General features: G+C 39.9%; 1 protein-coding gene across 1 annotated transcript in view; it reads left to right on the top strand.

Moving 5' to 3' along the window:
* The first annotated feature begins 120 nt into the window (after positions 1-120).
* The window catches only part of XKR4 (XK related 4), a 399,847-nt gene continuing 381,081 nt past the window's right edge, over positions 121-18,886 (top strand). The window contains exon 1 of the mRNA XM_046642527.1: positions 121-944. Within this exon, the coding sequence (XP_046498483.1) occupies positions 121-944 (824 nt within the window). The remainder of the gene's footprint in view (positions 945-18,886) is intronic.

Consider the following 18,886-nt stretch of genomic DNA (forward strand, 5'->3'; position numbering starts at 1 on the left):
AGGAGGGAGAGCCGCGCCGCCAGGGAGGGAAGCCGGGGCGAGGCGAGGAGGTGGCGGGAGGAGGAGACAGCGGGGAAAGGTGTCAGATAAAGGAGGGCTTTCCTCTGGTTTGGAGGCATCATGGCCGCTAAGTCAGACGGGAGGCTGAAAATGAAGAAGAGCAGCGACGTGGCGTTCACTCCGCTGCAGAACTCGGACCACTCGGGCTCGGTGCAGGCATTGGCTTCGGGCTTGCCGTCGGGGTCGGGAGCCGAGGACGAGGAGGCGGCCGGGGGCGGCTGCTGCCCGGACGGCGGCGGCTGTTCGCGCTGCTGCTGCTGCTGCGCCGGGAGCGGCGGCTCGGGCGGCGGCTCGGGGGTCTCGGGCGGCCCGGGCGGCGGCGTTGGCGGCCCGGGCGGCAGCGGGGCGGGCTCGGCGGCGCTGTGCCTGCGCCTGGGCAGGGAGCAGCGGCGCTACTCGTTGTGGGACTGCCTCTGGATCCTGGCCGCTGTGGCTGTGTACTTCGCGGACGTGGGCACGGACATCTGGCTCGCCGTGGACTACTACTTGCGCGGCCAGCGCTGGTGGTTCGGGCTCACGCTCTTCTTCGTGGTGCTCGGCTCGCTCTCGGTGCAAGTGTTCAGCTTCCGCTGGTTTGTGCACGATTTCAGCACCGAGGACAGCGCCACGGCCGCCGCCGCCGCCTCCAGCTACCCGCAGCCTGGAGCCGATTGCAAGACCGTGGTCAGCAGTGGGTCTGCAGCCGCGGAAGGCGAGGCTCGCCCTTCCACGCCGCAAAGGCAAACATCCAACGCCAGTAAGAGCAACATCGCCGCCGCCAACAGTGGCAGCAACAGCAGCGGGGCCACCCGGGCCAGCGGCAAACACAGGTCTGCGTCCTGCTCCTTCTGCATCTGGCTCCTGCAGTCACTCATCCACATCTTGCAGCTCGGGCAAATCTGGAGGTACCGTATCAGGGGTGGGGGAAGAGGCAGATCCGCTGCTGCTACTACATCCCCACTGCTTTGCTTTTGCACGAAAATCGTTTAGGGCTGCTGTGGTAGTAACCCTAGTCACACTCTTTCCGTTTTTTTTTTTTTTTTTTTAACTGGGTTTTGCTATTTTAAATTTGTGATCACAACCTAGGGTGGGAGGGATGTGAGAACCAACGGAAAGGCAGCAAAGTGGTTTTGATCACCTCCTCCCTTCTGTCTCCCCACTCTGCTTCACTGACTTCTCTTTCTTTATATGCTACAACCCCTCCCCCTCCCATTTTCAGTGATACTGTTTCAGTGAGTAGGAGAGGATTCCTGTCACGTCTTCTAAAATTCTCTTTTTATCATGTTGAATTTGAAGCGTATGTTGCAATTTGGATGGCTTCTTTTGTTCCCTGAGAAAAATTGCTAATTCTAGTTAGATGAGAGTTGCTGCTGCTCAAAAGTACCGATGTTTTAATGATCACTGCTATAGAAGTACTGCACTCCAACTGAAGTAAGGAGATGGCTTGTCTTTTTTGGAGAACATCCGTATCTGTATCTGTATCTGTATCTATATTTATATCTATCTCCAAATATGACTAAGTACTTTATGAGACCTTGACTTACTTTTCTGGTGCACTTTCTGATTATCTTGCAATATCCCGCCCATATCTGGTTTCTCATATAACTAAGAACCCTTGGAAAAGAGGTGGTGCACTTGTTAACTTTAATCATACTTGGCATCTTCACTGACTGCTTTCCTACTTGTTGTCTGATCCACCAAGTCTTTTATCCACCAGATATCACTTCCACATACAAACTGGAATACAAGGCTAAACTTGTTTTGGGCAAAGGGAACCATCATTTGAACAGTTACTGCCTGGATTTAGGAATATAATGAGACAATATGCTCAGGAATGTGTTCCTCTGACTTTCATATGTTTTTAGTAGCTTTTTGAAGTGACATTTTATGTCTAAAAAAATTCTTTGTATGGAAGCTTTAGATGCTAACATCCAGAGCATTTTTGGTTTAATATGAGTTAATTGGTGTGCAGTGTAAGTAAAATGAGGAAACTTCCTAGCAAGTGCACTGATATGAGGCTACGTTCTGCTATGCCAGGGTCCTTTTCAATTTCATTTGTAGTTATTTTTGTGGTAAAAGACATTATAAGTCAACTACGCTGAGGTCTTCCATGTGGAAACAACTTAGAGAATTTGTGGAGTAGAACTAAAAACTTCTTTTTGTTTATGGTGAGCAATAATGTTTTCACTGAGAGGAGCAAGTGTGATTATTTTGCAACCTTTCCTGCAACCATTCCTTTGTAAAGTAGGGTAAGCATTTCCATAGACAGTGATCTTTCAAATTGCGCAACTTTTTTTTATTTCAAGCAGATACTTTCTGGAAAGTAGTATATGATATACAATCAGACAAATTGATGTTGGAAACCTCCATGTCTTGGACTCAAAGGACTTTTTGAAATGTCAGTTCAATGTGCTAGCTGTATTTCCCATGGTTGACTTGTGCAAAGACTTACAGCTTCATGCTCTTCAAGTTAGATGAAGAACTCAAATGCTTGATTTAATTACTGAAATTGTTTAGTGGTAGGATGCATGTGATTATCAGTTTTAATCTGATAATGTGGTAAATGAAGCCGAACGTTCTATTTGTTACCTTTTGCAAACTTTCTACAGGATTTGAAAATCAGTTATTTTCAATCAGATTTAAAATTTCTAGATTTATGTAAATCTAAATCTAAATCTATGTTAGAAGTGCAAACACTTCTCAATTCTATTAACTGAAGAACTCTCTCTGTTTCCTACAGATTGATGCTTTATGAAAAATCTTATGTCAAATTTTGGGAACTGAAGAAGTCATTTTAATTATAGTTGTGTTGGCTAGACCTTGTAAACCAAACATTTTCCCAAATGAAAAATATTTGGTTTGAAATGATAGTTAATATCTCAGAATATAAAATGCAGAGAGTGAGAAATAATCAGGGAAAGAAAAGGGCCTAAACACATCTTGGCGAGACCACAATCGCTGGGTGAACCAGCCACACAGAAAAGCTATCAAGGGAAGTAGGGATGGCAGGGTGAGGTTGAATACAGAAGGAAAACCACAGGCTGTCAGACAAATGCATTAACCTACCCAGCCCCAGAGAAACTATGGTCACATATGACTCCTCTGTGTTAAGTGTTTCTACAATGTTTTCCTTAGAGGTTTTGAAGTCTGTTCCGCTAACGCATGCTTATCTGGGAGGAAGTATTGTTGGATCCAAGAACAGCTAGATGAGATAATTCAGACTTATGTATTAAACACATTATTCTGAAAGGGTAGACAAATATCTGAAAATATTTCCACTCTGAAATTATTGTATTAGATCATTATTTTAGACTGCTGTGATTCCCTAAATTAGGAACACTCCTCTGCCTCTTCTAGCTTTTCTTTTCAATGTGTGGTACGCAAATGTTGCAGAAACACCAGGGTACTGGATGGTTCAAAGCTCAGAGGTCATTATTTATGTTTTAACATGCTGCTTTCTAACGTCAATAAAATAGATTTTAGCTAGGTTGCTAACTGTTCATTGTACTTCCATGAAATTCTAGTTAGTTTCGGTAAGGGCTAGATTCTAAAAGCTTTCTGTAGATAAAACCCTTTGAAATAACATCAAAGTGTTTGCTTGTTCAGAAATAGCTATTTGAAACAGTTTTGTATTTGTATGACAAGATTTGCATGTATTCATACATCGATTATGAATGCAACTGCTGAAAGCAAATATACACGTTCATTTTAATTAAAGTTTACTAATGGGAAATTAATGGCAGCATTGAAAGTCATGGGAATTGATGCTGGGAAAGAACCATTGGAAATAATGAAGTGAACTTTTGCTGCCATGTGTAAAGAGCATTTATGACTTTAAAGGAACTGTGCCTGCGAATGAATGAGAAAGTACTTTTCTTTCTTGTTCATTTCATGTAATTCCAGAAGACACAAAGAGTGCTGTTCAGCCAGTGAGAGTCACAAATGCCCAATCAGTCTTCATGTCCATGATCACTTATATGTAGATGTCTTCTTCCTTCAGAATTTATGACTTACTCTTAAAATTCTACCTGAATTTCTCCAATGTATCTATGTACATATTTAGTTGTTTTCTAGCAAATAGGCACGTTGCAAACAATAACTCAAGGGATGGTAGAGTGGGGATTATTTTTACTGTTTTGTTTTTTGTTTCTGACTATCTATCATGAGAATCATGTGAGGAAGACCAGGTGAAAGAAAGCTTTTTCTGCTTTTCTCATGCTCGATATTACACAAGCGATTATCATGTGGTCCATGTTCAGATAAATTGGGAAAATGACGGATTAAAGAGAGTTAAACAGATCTCTCTACAGCAGGACTTCTCGGAGCCTTTAATAAGCTAATGTGGAGTTGTCAGTAACTTTTTAAAGGCACACCTATTAAACACTCTTGTAATGATGTGCGAAACATTGTTCTATGCCATTCTTAAACCCAGCCAAACAAAAATAATAATAACAACAATTTTATATGGCACTTTAAAAAAGACTCTACAAATGGTCTTATATTCCTTATCTCATCTAAGTTTTACAGTCACCTAAGACGAAGTCGTTAGTATCTATATATGTGAAAACTGGCTCAGAGAGATTAAGTAACTGGCGCAAGATTACCCCACTGTTATGTGTTGTAGCTCAGAGTCAAAACCTGGTCTGTCTTACTCTAAAGTCTATGCTCTTTCTGGCTCCATTAGTCACCTCCAAATGCCAACTTGGATAATAAGGACAACAATGTATAAAAATGACAATTTACCTTTACTAAAGAGGGCAAAGTGGCAAAGGGAGCTGCAGTTTAGACAAGTTAGGAGGTCGTTCCAACAGCACACCAGTAGTTAAATGGCAGAACAGAGACTTCAGCTCAGATCATCTGACTCTAAGCCTACCCTTCCTCTTACTACACCATTCGGACACGCTGAGGCTGTCGCATTAAATCCAGACTGAATAACATGATCTTGTAGTGGTGTTAGTGATTAAATGGCATCGTGTGTGTGAATAAGTGAAAAGTGCTTTGCAAATAATAAGAGGTTCTAGCGATAAGGAATGGATAGGAAAATAGAGAACATATAGATTATACCTTCATCTACTGAAAAAGTACTTTATTGATCCTGAGTTAGTTCTGATTTCTGGTAGAAGTCAGGCAAGATTGGTACCCTGTCCTGAGCTGACTGAATGGTCATTTTCAGTGTATCTGTGCTCCCTCTACTGCATATTAATTAATTTATTCATTCATCATATCTTAAGCACCTACTCTATGCAAGGCACTGTGCTAGCTACTAATTATCCCAAGATGAATAAAACACACATTTTCTTTCAAGGAATCTACTGTCTGATAAGGAAGACAGAAAAGAGAACAGACAATTTTAATACAGGGAAGTAAGCACTATGATAGAAACAGGAAACTCAAACCACCTTAGTGGTTCAGGTAAGACTCCTAGAGCAGGGGATGTTTGAGCAAAGGTTTGAATGATGAGAAAATCTGCTCTCTGAATAGAGAGGCTGTAGAGCCTTGGGTATAACTGTGTAAAGGCAGAGGGGCAAGAAAGAACAAGGCGGGTTGAGTGTGTGCTTTGAATGAGTGAGAGATCGTAGCTAGAGATGAAGATGGAAAATCACTTGGACTGGACAATAAAGGGAATTTAGATTTCATTCTGAAGATGTTGAGGAGCCATAGAAGGATTAGAAGGTGGGGAAGGATTCTCAACAAAAGTGTCAAAACATTGTTTTATCCAAAGGAATGGCAAAAAGCTAAAAGTTTCAGGAGATATGTCATCAATTCTCCTCTGATTCAGTCATCTCTTTCATTCATGAAAATTCATTGATTTTAAAGGGAATGTGTTTGTATGTAATTGGGGCATATAAATAGGCCCAACATTGTGGGAGAGTTGTTTTTCAAAAAAAATGGATTGGTTGAAATTTTTAATTGTGCTTATACTAAAGTAAATACTTGACGACAGTTTACTTTGTGTTATGTTTTGAAGAGATTTTCTTCAGGATATGGTGCTCCTCACCTTATTGAAATTTAGGTTTCCTGGTCCTGAGAAACTTGTTCCTAATGTTTTTGTAACACTTTCTAATTTTCAGACGGTTTCCATGTCTTCTTTCTTATTTGATCCTCAGGTAGCACTTTCATTTTGCCTATGTGAAAATTGAGACAGAGAATGTTAAGTGACTTCCTCTTTAGGTCACATAGTTCTGTGCAGATTTTAGGCTAGAATTCAATATTGATGTGGGAGAGGAAAAAGGAATCTGAAAATTGGTTGATGAGACTGAGGATGATTAGGTAAAAGAGAAACCTGAAAACTTGAGAGCTCTCCATAAGCACTAAAAGATGGTAATCTGGAAGATGCAGTAGACTTCCATGTAGGCTGTCTGGGACAAAATGGATGAGACCTAGAGCAAGAGATTTTTAATTAATGTAAGAAAGAAATTTTTAAGTAGTCAAAGAGATCCCAAAATCAAGGAAGTTTCCTTAGAAACAGCAAGTTCTGCATCATTGGAGTGTCTAAGGCATAGGTGGGAAATCTGTAGGCAGAGTTGCAGTAGAAGAGACTTTAACTATCATACAGAGGGTTGAACTAGACTATTTTCCAGCCCTGAGATTTTGTGACAATTTCCATCATTGCATGCTGCTCCAAACATAGTGGACTAATCTTTGCTATTCTGTGGATGAAAGAAGTAGGAGTTTGCTTGAAATACTGCAGTTGTGTCACTTTGAAATCTATTCATTGGTTTATGGATTCAATATCTTCCCTGGAGCATCACAAATCTGTGCAATATCTTTGAGTGCTGGGCTTGGTATGTAAATCTCTGAGTTAGCTAATAGATATAAATCCACACACAGTCAGTCCTCTGTACATTTACTTGGGTTACTGTATGAGTTGCAAGAATTTATGCATAAATCTATATGGTAGATAGACCTATTTCAGGATCTTTGCAATAACAACCGCAAAGGTTGTAATTTTTCCATTTGCTTGAACTGTAAACTGTTTGCGCCACAAGGGTGAAAATGTTTTTATACTTATTACACCCCACAAAATTGCAGACTGCCTTAACAGAGTAGTTGAAAGTAGTATCTATCCAAATGTATGCTCTCATTTTTTAATGGTGTCCAGAAACCCTTTGGTCAGTAGCTCTGAAGGTCTTTGCTCTTACAAAAAATTCCTTAATGTTTGAATATCCAAGTACACAACTTGCTGTTCAGTATTTTACAGTTTGAATGAAATAGTCTGCCTATGAATTTAAGTAGCACCAGTAACTGTGTAGCAGATAAATAGAATGATTCCCCTTTATATGGACTTGTTAGCTAATCTGTTTAGCACATTTCTTTGACTTGCTTTAGAATTTGAATGGCACATTTACTAGGCCTGTGGAAGCAAGACTAGGGATTAGAATTGGATTTATTATTCTTATGCATTATCAAATATAAGGTGCAGGGTGGTGCTCGCCATGAGAAAATGTTTCCCAAGTGTAATCATAAAATAGTTGCAATATGTTGATGGATTTCAGGGAAAAACGTATTCAGTAATTCTCAACAGGAAATATTCTCTTGAAAGGCACTGCATAACTCAGACCAACACACCAAGTGACTTCCTTCCAGCTATGTGATGGTTGGTAACTGTTGTCGTGGCCATTTGGGAAGGAGGACCATGGGCAAGTCCTGATGAACTTACTCAAGTCCTCATGAAGTTACTCATGGATAAGAATACATGCTCAGTGAATATTTGCTGATCTGTGCATGAAACATGGGCATTATTTTTTCTTCTTTGTGAGAGTGTAGCTGAAGTTGCTGCTTGGTTGCTTCTTGAGTTTTGAAAGGTACAGTGAATCAGAAAAGGGGAGATGTTATCTAGAAAGGTTATGACAAGTCACTCAGCTCTTTTTTAGATTACTAGTGTTAAGGAAATGGGGCTAAATTTCACAAAGACTTAGATATCCTCCAAGACAGATGCAGCTAGCAGCCCAGCTTTGCATTCCTATTCTTGCTGATAGAAAAGTCAGACTGGGAAGCTTTGGGATAGATATTTTTCACTTAATTCTTACCTATACTTGGCTTTCTGAGAATATAAATTATAAACTGGGTGATTTTTGTTATTTTGGGGGCTTCTATTTGTCTATACAAAGAAAGTTTGTAGCTTCCACTATTACTACCATCACCTCCATCATCACCATAATTCTTATCACTATAAAACATTAATTCCATGTCTAGTATGTGACTACTGATTGCAAGGTAAACTTAAGAAAGGTTAAAATGCAAATAAATCAGTTCAAAAATTGCCTACAGGCAAGAGGTGATCTGAGTGACACCATTAGATCTTTTCTAACTGTAAGATGAAGAGGTAAGGTCAGAGTTAGAATATCACCAATGGATCTTCTTTAGAGAGGCAGCTGTCTTCTTGGGAACTGGACTAAAGGGGGAGTCAGAAGAGATGCTTTGGCTGCTTGATAGCTCAGACCCCAGGCAAGTCAGCCAACCGCTCCGGGTTATGCATAAGAGCATGTGTAGATGATGTCGCATAGCTCTTGGGTCCCCACAAGTTTTAAATTTAAATTTTCTTTTGGTTTCCTCCTTCTGAGCCTTAGTTTTCTATCTGTATGATGTGATTGGCCAAAAAATAATATTCAAGGTTCTTTCCAGGTCTAAAATTATAATAAATAATTTTTTTTTACTTGCCCAGTCCCCAGAGTATACACACCAGAAAGTCTGTAAGTGTTCTTCTAAGGCCACTGTTACAGCATTTCTCTGGTTATGTAAGTTTAAGAGGCTCTCCAGGGGTTTTCCCAAAGTTGATAATATTATAGTGTCTAAACCCAAGAAACTGGTATTATTCATGAATGAGGTGGGAATCTTAAGCTTATTTGTATAGTGCAACACTTTTGTGTCATTTCCAAATTTTAGTTGTAATCTAATGAAACTATTTTCATAAAAGTCCATACCCAAGTATTAGCAGCTGATATTAAAAGTATTCCATGTCAGTAATTCTAAGATATACACCATGTAAACTTGGGAAGCCAAAATTGCCATCTACCTTTCATGTAGTAAGGTATGCACAGCTGGAGTGCTGTGATTAGCAAATAGGAACAATGCTTCACAGACTTAAAAAGAACTATCCATTATGTCAATGAGAAAACTGTTGTCAGAGCTGGATTTTCTTTTAAATTAAAAGCTTGCCTTAGCTTACACTGTCACTGACTTAGTATGCTAGAAATTGAATTTAAACTCTATGCAAAGATACTGTATCCAGGCCTGTACTTGTTAAAGAGTAGGAGCGTGTTACACCCCGCTGGAAGAGAGCACTGTAGTAATCTTTCCTAGAGGAGAATGGCCTGGATCTCTAGGATGTTAGAGATCTGTCGTGAAGTGAAGAATTTCAATCCCATGCCAACATTTCAGATTTTTAGATTAAAAAAAAATTTTTAAGCATTTATTTTAACATTATGTGAAGTATGTCAAACTATTTTCTCATCTTCATGATTCATAAGTAGGCTGTTTGAATCAGTTCTCCTTCTTTTGTTTAATTTATACACATGCCCTGTTTTCCTGTCAGGGGAATCCTTTTATATAAACAGAGCAGTGGGCAGTGTGTGGGGTAGGTGAGGATTAGTCAAACAGAACATCGTGCATATAGAGAAAAAGTGGGATCTACACTGAATATGAGTCTAAAAAGACTTGAGATGATTTTGAGTTGACTTGCCATCAAGTACACTCTATTAAGAAGGACAAAGTCAACCTTTCTGAACAACCAATTTGGGAGATTTCATCCGTGTAAAAAGCAGTCTAACTTCCTCTTTCTGCAACTCAGATAATAGTCATGAATAAAGATACAGCTTGCGGCTGAATTCTTTACTTTTCGGGGGTTTTTCCAGTAGCAGAGAGTCAATAATCAAAACAAAGGTAGCCATTGTAGCAGTAACAGTGACAAAATTCTCCCCTATAACTTCCATCATTAGTTCATGGTATAGTCACTCTATCAATGTAACAGTAACAATGAAGAAATGATCCTTCAGGAAAGCAAGGGAAAGGATTTATAGGAGTTTCTTTTATTTTGATTGACTTTCAGCTCATTAATTTCCTGTTTTACAAAAGTAAAATTAATAACAATCTTTTTAGAAAATGTAGGTCAATTTCAGAAGACTTTCCAAAGTGATTTACAATACTTGGGTCTGTTATTATAACATAAATTAGCAAGTGTGTCCCATAGGGTTTCATATTTCCAGGGGATATACTACTATTAAGAGTGACAGTCGCAGATATCCAATGGGATTTTTCCTGGTTTGTTGGTGGTCAGATTTGAAAAACTGAGTTCTAGACAGGAATAGGTAACGTAACACCATCCTAATGAAAGCGTAAGTATTAATTGTGTTCACACTTCTGAAAATCAAATAGTTACAATTACTTAAGGCTATAATGTCTACCTAATTTAAGGTTAGAATCAAATTAGTAAGAGGGAGGATACCTGAAGCTTTTAACAAGGAAGTATGTCCAAATACCCTGGAAACTATCATCGAGTCCCATTCTCTGATCTTCTAAGAGGAGATGAGGGTGTTATAGCTAAGGCATGCATTTATTAGCTTGAGGAAGAAAAATTTAGCCATGAGAGAAGTGAACAAAAATGGAGAAGTTTATTCCATGATCAGTGAGTGAATTTTCAATTCTTGGTAGTTGTAGTAGGAAAATTGTGCTGACCCCCATTATAAAACATGGCACAGCAAAGTTAAAGCGAGGCTTCGTCAGTCAGGCCAGGCTTCCAGTAGATAAGTTTGTTCTAGGGGCAAAGAAGTCAAAACTCAGGTTGTGATAATGGTCAAGCTCATGGGATCAGCTCGATATCGAGGGCACCAGTGGGTTCTTTATTTGAGAGTGTTTGACTTGAGAATCCTGTGTTATCACACAGATCAGAAATAGGAAAGAAGTCAGTGGCCAGAGGGTCAAGGCCAAGGCATACATCATAAATGGGAATGTATTAGAAACCTGGGAATCCAAGCGAGGGCCAGAAACAAACTTGCTAATAGTAAACATAGGTGAGAATCAGAAATCAAGGGCATCACGAAAGCAAACCATGATACTCGTGCTTCAAAATGTAAAACTAGGGGCTGGCCTGGTGGCACAGCGGTTAAGTACGCACGTTCCACTTCTGCAGCCTGGAGTAGCTGGTTCGGATCCCAGGTGTGGCCATGGCACTGCTTGGCAAGCCATGCTGTGGCAGGCCTCCCACATATAAAGTAGAGGAAGATGGGCACAGATATTAGCTCAGGGCCAGTCTTCTTCAGCAAAAAGAAAAAGATTGGCAGCAGTTAGCTCAGGGCTAATCTTCCTCAAAAAAAAAAAGTAAAACTAAAGGGAAATTTGTTTCATTTATGTTCTCATATAATTTCTGCCTGGTTAGGTATTAAGAGTAAGGCCTAAGGCTGGAGGTTGAGTTATAACCCCACTGAGGGGAGGGCGAGGAGCTGGGATTGCAGGCAGGTGCCCAGTCACCACTGTTGACACCTAAAATCCATTAGGAGCCTACTGACTAGGTCACTCCTTGGTCACTGTAATCAGTTGCTGAGAATAGAGTGACAAAAATAAGTGACCAATGATAACCTTTTAATCATGGATTCCACAAACATCTGCCTAAAATCATAGTAAGGAAAATACATTAGAAAGAATTTGCTCTTAAAAGTTTTCCTGTTTAGGAAAGGAGCCAAGTCATGTACATACCCCCAAATCTGTCTGTGATGGCACCTAAGAGTGGAGCTACTGCCTTGCAGCTCCAGGCAGGATGGGCAACCAGCAGCATCAGCATCTCTTGGAAGTGTCTCAGAAATGCAGAATTTCAGGTTCACCCCAGACCTTCTGAGTCACAACCTGCATTTGAAAAAGATCCCCAGGGGATTAATATGCATATTAAAGTTTGAGAAACACAGTAGCCTCTACTCTGCTACAGAAGACGGAGCAATTCCTTTCAGTTGAAATGGTCAGGGAAGGCTAATCTGACCTGGACATTAATGGAAAATATGGTTGATCCACATTGTCACCAGCTTTCTCACCAAAGTTAGCTCACCAAGTATGATAGCAAGGGCTGGTGCCTAGATACTGTAACAGTGATAGGCACACAAATACACACCAAGGAACCTCTTTATAGACAATACAATAAGCAAAAATATGAAATCTTCCACTGGCAAAGGGAGTAAAAGATTTTAATGAAATCTTTATTAAAAATCCATTACTCTACGGTTTTATTGTTCACAACTGATCTCTCATAAAATAATTCAGCACATTGACTGCCCACCTCTCACAGTTTTATACTGTCCTCAGACCTTATGCCAGTTGGTCTCTTGAGATGGAGTGGACAAAGGGTGATGAGAGAGGGACCAGACATTCTCAACTGAGGTGGACACTAAGGAAAGCATTGGATGCAGAGTAACCAGGCCCCGAGGATAGAGAATGAGGAGAGGAATGCAGAAGTGGTAGCTCTTACTAAGACATAATGATTGTCATCTTTCCTTAGAGAGGTGGAGCTGAGCTGGTTATGGCACTCTTATCCATGCTTTTCTGGGAAAGCAGCAGCATGACGGTGAACAAAGGATGCCCCACCACTGGGGATTGGGGATAATGGATAGGGAAATGGGGATATGGACACCCCTCCCCTCAGCCAGGAGTCTGATAGACCAAGAAACCTCTGTATCTATGTGGGGAAAGAGGAACCAAGGAAGGAATAGAAGAAAATGGAACTAGGACTCAAGACCTGAAAAACTAGGCTCTGGCCGCGAGTTAGCAGGGTATGTTTATAAAACAATATGGAAAGATTTCTGATGACCAACCTGCTCCCTCCAGTTCAGCTCTTCACAGTGACCCATAAGGCTGACAAGGCAGCCTATACCATGGGAAGAAATATGATGGTTCAGCCAGATTTCATGCTTTGCTATTTGTCTTCCTAAGGGAGAAATGTAACATTCAGCAGTAGACAAACTATGTCAGTGTCTGTATTGTAGAATAAAGAGAATGAATGGTGCCTTATAAAATGTATATTTGTGTAGATGTATTATCAGTTTCCGTTTTTTACATTAAACAAAATAGAAAAGGATGACCTTCCCAGAAATGCTCCTTTTCAAAGTAATAGTTTTCTAATTTCCCTTCCGTACAACAGCTGGTGTTGCTATGCCGTCACTTTTGTTGCTAGGGTTCCTTCCCCCACCTCTGTGCTAGGATGTGATTGTTTTCTTCAGTGTTCTTAAGTGTTTCCATGGAGAATTACTAAGTTGATTTTTCTCAGTCAGCTTTATCAGTGGGTGTGGTCATCCTGCCAGGCTCTAGACCTGTATGACTTTTCAATATGGCGACTACTAGCTACACATGGCTGTTACACATTGGAAATGTGGCCCAGTTGAGGTGTATTGTAGGCATCAGATTCTCAGGCAATTTTGAGGACTTGCTGTGAAAAAAAAGGGATGATAAATATCTCATTAATAATTTTTATGTTGATCATATGTTGAATTGATAACATTTTATATATATTCGGTTAAATAAAATGTATTATTAAAATTAATTTCACCTGTTGCTCTTTGTGCTCTTTAAATATGACTACCATAAAAGTAAAATTGCATGTGTAGTTTGCATTATATTTCTATCCGACAAAGTTTCTCTAGATGATAACAGAGCTTAGTTCTTCAGGAATGAAAAGAGGGAAATCACAGTGAAGTGAAATGTTTCAAAATGCTAAGATAAGAATTCACTAGAAGTTACTAGGTGTTGCTCACAGCCACAAAGGGCAAGGAATGACAGGTACCGCCAAAGCTACTTGGTTGTTTAAGCAATCAAAGTTTATTGATAAAGGGAAACAGAACAAGGAGCAGGGATAAAGGGGAACAACAAATCGGTACTTACAACGTCCACACCACAATCAGCCAGGGAAGTCCCAATAGGATGGGAGTGCCGATTGTCCGGGTCTGAGGCAAAGCGTTCTTTCCTTAGTGTCCCAATTGTTCTATGCTTGTAACTCCCTTTTAGCCTAAGGTTTCTCTAGGTTCTGACTCAGGGTTTTAGACGTTTGGATACTTTGAGTTATTTCTTCTTGTTCCGATGGATGGGGTGCTTCTATCTTTTTTGTTCCCACAGATGGGATGTTTCTAAAGTCCAGTAAGGTGCCCATCGGGGTGGCCCGCCCAGACAAGGAATGTGACACAGCACATATTGTTTGTAACTTATGCCTTAGAGTCAGGGCCTAAGTGACCATCTTTGGCTCCGAGCCCAGACACATTCCTTCGTGTAGAGCCCAGGCCCAGTGTCCTTGGAAGGCCGGGAGGTCAATGAACTCTGTACATTATGGGCCCTGACATCCCCACCTATCCATAGGACACTAGGCAAACTGAAAGCCCCTGTTTTAAACACATACACAACCAACATCCAAGGAACAGAAGACAAAACATTATAATGAGTAAAAGGGCATCCCTAAAATAGTTGTTCCACCCTGTAGGGAGCCACGAGAATAGAACAATTGGGAGTCTCACTGAGGAAAGGATGCTTTGCCTCAGACCCAGACAATTGGCACTCCCACCTGCCGTACAAACTATTGGCACTTCCCTGGCTGATTGTGGTGTGGATGTTGTAAGCACCGATTTGTTGTTCCCCTTTATCCCTGCTCCTTGTTCTGTTTCCCTTTATCAATAAACTTTGATTGCTTAAACAACCAAGCAGCCTTGGCGGTACCTGTCATTCCTTGCCCTTTGCGGCTCCGGGCAACACTAGGGAAAGGGCTGTGAGTTCTTTCACTTTTGAGGCAAGGGGACTTAATGGGTTTTTCAAATAAGATTACCTGTTGGCAAAAACTGACTCTTTAGGAGATGAAACCCCTAATGTGAGTCAAGTCCATTGTCTTCCTTGCTTCCCGCCTTGCTAAAGGGCTAGTGACATGCTGTGCTTATTTGGTGGTTTTATAAATAGTGTTCAATGATGACAATAAGGCCTAAATCTTTGTAAGTGCCATTGTAGCTTGCCAAACACATTCACTTATATTAAACCATCCGGTCCTCTCATCAGCTTCTCAAGGTAGGTACTACTATTGTTCTCATTTGAAGATTAACTAACTAAGGTTCAGAGAAGGTAGGAGACTTACCCAAGTGCACACAGCTACTCAGCAGCAAGTACCTGCACTCACATTCATGACATCAGCTTCCAAATCTTGTGCTTTTCTCACTATGTCTTACTACTCCAGGATTAATCCAAGAGAACCACCTGGCGAAGCATTTCCAACCTTTCAGACTGGCAACTGTGCTGAAAACTGCAATGAGTTCAATTTTACTGTGACATTAGAGGGAATTAGTTAAGACCAATTATGGGATTTTCTTGACTGCCAGGAAAGGGAGAGACACATCTGATGAAGGGAGGTCAAATTTGAGTCTTGACTTTGCTGTAAACTTTTCAACTATAAAATGGTGAGTCGGGGTTACATCAGATAATTTCTAACGTCCCTTCCAGCTCTATAATTCTGTGAAAACTGGTACCCAAATGGAGCATATTAACTCTTTTTATACACCTTATTAAATATCCACTTGGGGAACAATATTCTTGTTTTATTGACCTGGGCTAGTTTTCTGATAAATTATTCCTGGGATTGATGTTTCACACCAGCCTTCAAACACAGAGACAATAAATCAATTTTATCCATAATGTGTCACTTTCATTTGATACCTACTGGTAAATACATGTTATTTCCATTGGGAAATGCATGGCACTAAAGAATACTGAGTAGGCTTCAGTCCCATGTGAATAGTATGTAATTAACCTGCATTTATATCCTCATTTTACATGCAGTCATGCTTGGCATATACTAGCGTTTTACCCCACATGTGCTCATGAATTATGAATTCAACTACAAGCACGCAAGGCAAAGCCACTCTGTCAGTCACATCTCTCTCTGAGATCAGCAGGATTTACATCTATGTGACTTAATTTCAAATTCAACTCCTAAGACCTATCTCAGAGGACCAACTCTATAATAGTCCAGCATATGTAAGTGCTAGAAAATTCTTTCTCAAATGTTCACAATTCAAAATTTTCAGAATCATAAAGATAGTCTTTGTAAAAGCAATTCCAAATGTTCATTTCTAAAAATCAAGAGTTCCCCTGTACCTTTTTAAAAGATGTCCCCTAAAAGTGGATATGACTTGCTTTGAAAGGGCTTGTGAACTGCATTCAGGACCTTATTATAATTTTTTGTTTTTTGGTAGCATTCCATGAAAAATATACAGTATATATAGTATCATTTTTCTTTTTAGTTGAATGACATCTTTGCAAAGTATAGTTTTTCCAGAGAAACTGAGTGATTTCCAATGTTTTTAATGTTTGTGACATTAAATGGGTTCTTACTTACTGGGTTTTTTATCCCAAGTAGTATCTTCTAAGAAACATGTATATCTATACCTCTGTTATTTTTCTCGTGGTTTTCTTCTACGTATGTGCCTGATCATGTGATTTTGTAGGTTAGGATATGCTAGGAAGAGCAGAAATGGTTTGACTAAACTCAGATAGTCTGGAGTGAAAATGCCGTAATTTATTCATTTTATAAATATTTCTCAGCATTCACTGTGTGCAGGCTCTGGGCACACCGAGATTAATGAATTGCCCTCCCTGACTTAAAGGAGTTCACTGTCTTGCAAGAGAGTCTCTCATTTATAACTGTCTACACCTCAAAGGGTCACGCATCATCAACAATGGCAGGAATGTGATTGTTTGGGAGAATGGCGGAGGGATGGGGAACTTCAGTCTGGGAGATTTCACAAGGGAGTAAAATTTGAGTGGGACCTGAGAGAATTCCAAGCAGAAAGAAAAGAAGGGACAAAGACATGTTATCCCATCTTCTGTAAAGGGCTGAAATGGAAGGTGTGAAGGAAAGAATGTCAGCAGACGAGTTGTGAGTTTGGGGCCAAACTAACCAAGGCCTTGGGTACTTTCCTAAGGAATCTGGACATGATTCTGTTGGTAAATGGAGATTCAGGGGACAGGTTCAGATATATATTGTCAAACAGTTGCCTTTTGGCAGTGGGAAAGATTAAATTGCAGTTTGGAAATGTTGGAGAAGGAAGTCTCCTGCATTCTTCAGAGGCAGGGAAAAGAAAACATGAGTGAAAGGTGGACTTGAAAAATATTTAGAACTTCAAAAGACTCTATGATGTGTGAGTGAAAGGAAAGCACCTAAGTGTGCTTGGCTGGTCCTCACTAAAGGTTCTGATAGTACTGGTTAAAAACTCTATTTAATGAGCTATTGAAAAAGGCATAAACATAAACAGGGAGCATGTTAAATAAAGATGCTCTGTAAATGCAGACTGGGCAATTAAAAAAGATTTACCAGAGTAAAGCTAAGTACAGTATAGTGGATAATTAATGGGCCTGTGACAACTCAGTAATAAGTACCCTGAACTTTTACAATAGTGCATTAACATATGTGCGTGTCAGAGGGAGGGTTTGCTTTTATATAATCAACACCAGTTAGCTGGGAAATTTCCCTGCAGAAGTTAATTAGGGATTCCTGATAATGGAGCCTGCTGATTAACCTCCTGAGCCGAAGGTGACTGACTGCTATTCATTCATGGGTTTCTTGTTGAGCCTAAAAGAAATTTGGCTGTAAATTAAATCTCCCTTTCCTCAATTCCCTCGGCTCTAGATGCTATTTTCTCTTTCAGTAGGATTTACCATTCTTACTTGGGGAAATGAACTTCTGTTCTCTTCTAGTTAGCTGAGCTCCAACCTGGCCAAGGACTGTGTAGGTGAGGAAGTGTTCCCTGAATGGACCGGGTCATTGGGGTCATTAGGATGTGGCCAATGCTCTATTTTCGATACTTAGCTCAGTAAAGATTCCTTAGAGGAAGGTATTTTTGAGACCGAACTGACCTCTTTTATTTCAGTATATCTTCAATTAACAACTTTTTAAATTTTTATTTTTTAATTAATAGACTTTATTTATTTTTTTCAAGTAGTTCTAAGTTTACAGGAAAAGATTGAAGGGAAAGTACAGAGTTCCCATATACTTCTCTCACTTCTGGTTTCCCCTGTTACTGACATCTTAATATTAGTGTGGTATATTTGATACAGTTGATGGGCCAATGTTAGTACATTGTCATTAACTAAAGTTTACGTTAGAGTTAACTGTTTGTGTTATAAATTCTGTGGATTTTGACAAATGTATAATGACATCTATCCATCATTACAGTATGATACAGAATACTTTCACTGTGCTAAAAATCCCCTGTACTCAACTATTCATCTCTGCTTCCCTCTGCCCCGGCAACCACTGATCTTTATACTTTATCCATAGTTTTGCCTTTTCCAGAATGTCATAAAGTTGGAATCACACAGTATGTAGCCTTTTCAGATTGGCTTCTTTCACTTAGTGATATGCATTTAGGGTTCTTCCACATGTTTTTGTGGTTTGATAGCTCATTTCTTTTCAGCGTTAAATAATGTTCCAGTGTATGGATGAGCCACAATTTATCCGCATGCCTGCTGAAGGATATCTTAGTTGCCTGCAAGTTTTGGCAGTTATGAATAAAGCTGCTATAAACACTGTGTGGAGCTTTTGTATGGATATAAGTTTTTAACTCATTTGGGTAAATACCAAGGAGCATGATGGCTGGGACTTATGGGAAGAATATGTTTACTTTTGTATGAAACTGTCAAACTATCTTGTAAGGTGGCTATACCATTTTACCTTCCCACACTTAATAACTTTTGAGAACCTACCATGTGCCAAATGCCCCTTGTCTGAGGCTTCAAAGTTAGAGTACCAGGGCACAAAATGTTGTTTTAGTAAGAGTTGAGATACCATGAACTTGTCCATGTTACAAGTTCTAAATTTACTCTAAGGTTTTGGAGTGGTTTA

This window comes from Equus quagga, chromosome 16 (genome assembly GCF_021613505.1).
Source record: "Equus quagga isolate Etosha38 chromosome 16, UCLA_HA_Equagga_1.0, whole genome shotgun sequence".
Classification (NCBI taxonomy): Eukaryota; Metazoa; Chordata; class Mammalia; order Perissodactyla; family Equidae; genus Equus; species Equus quagga.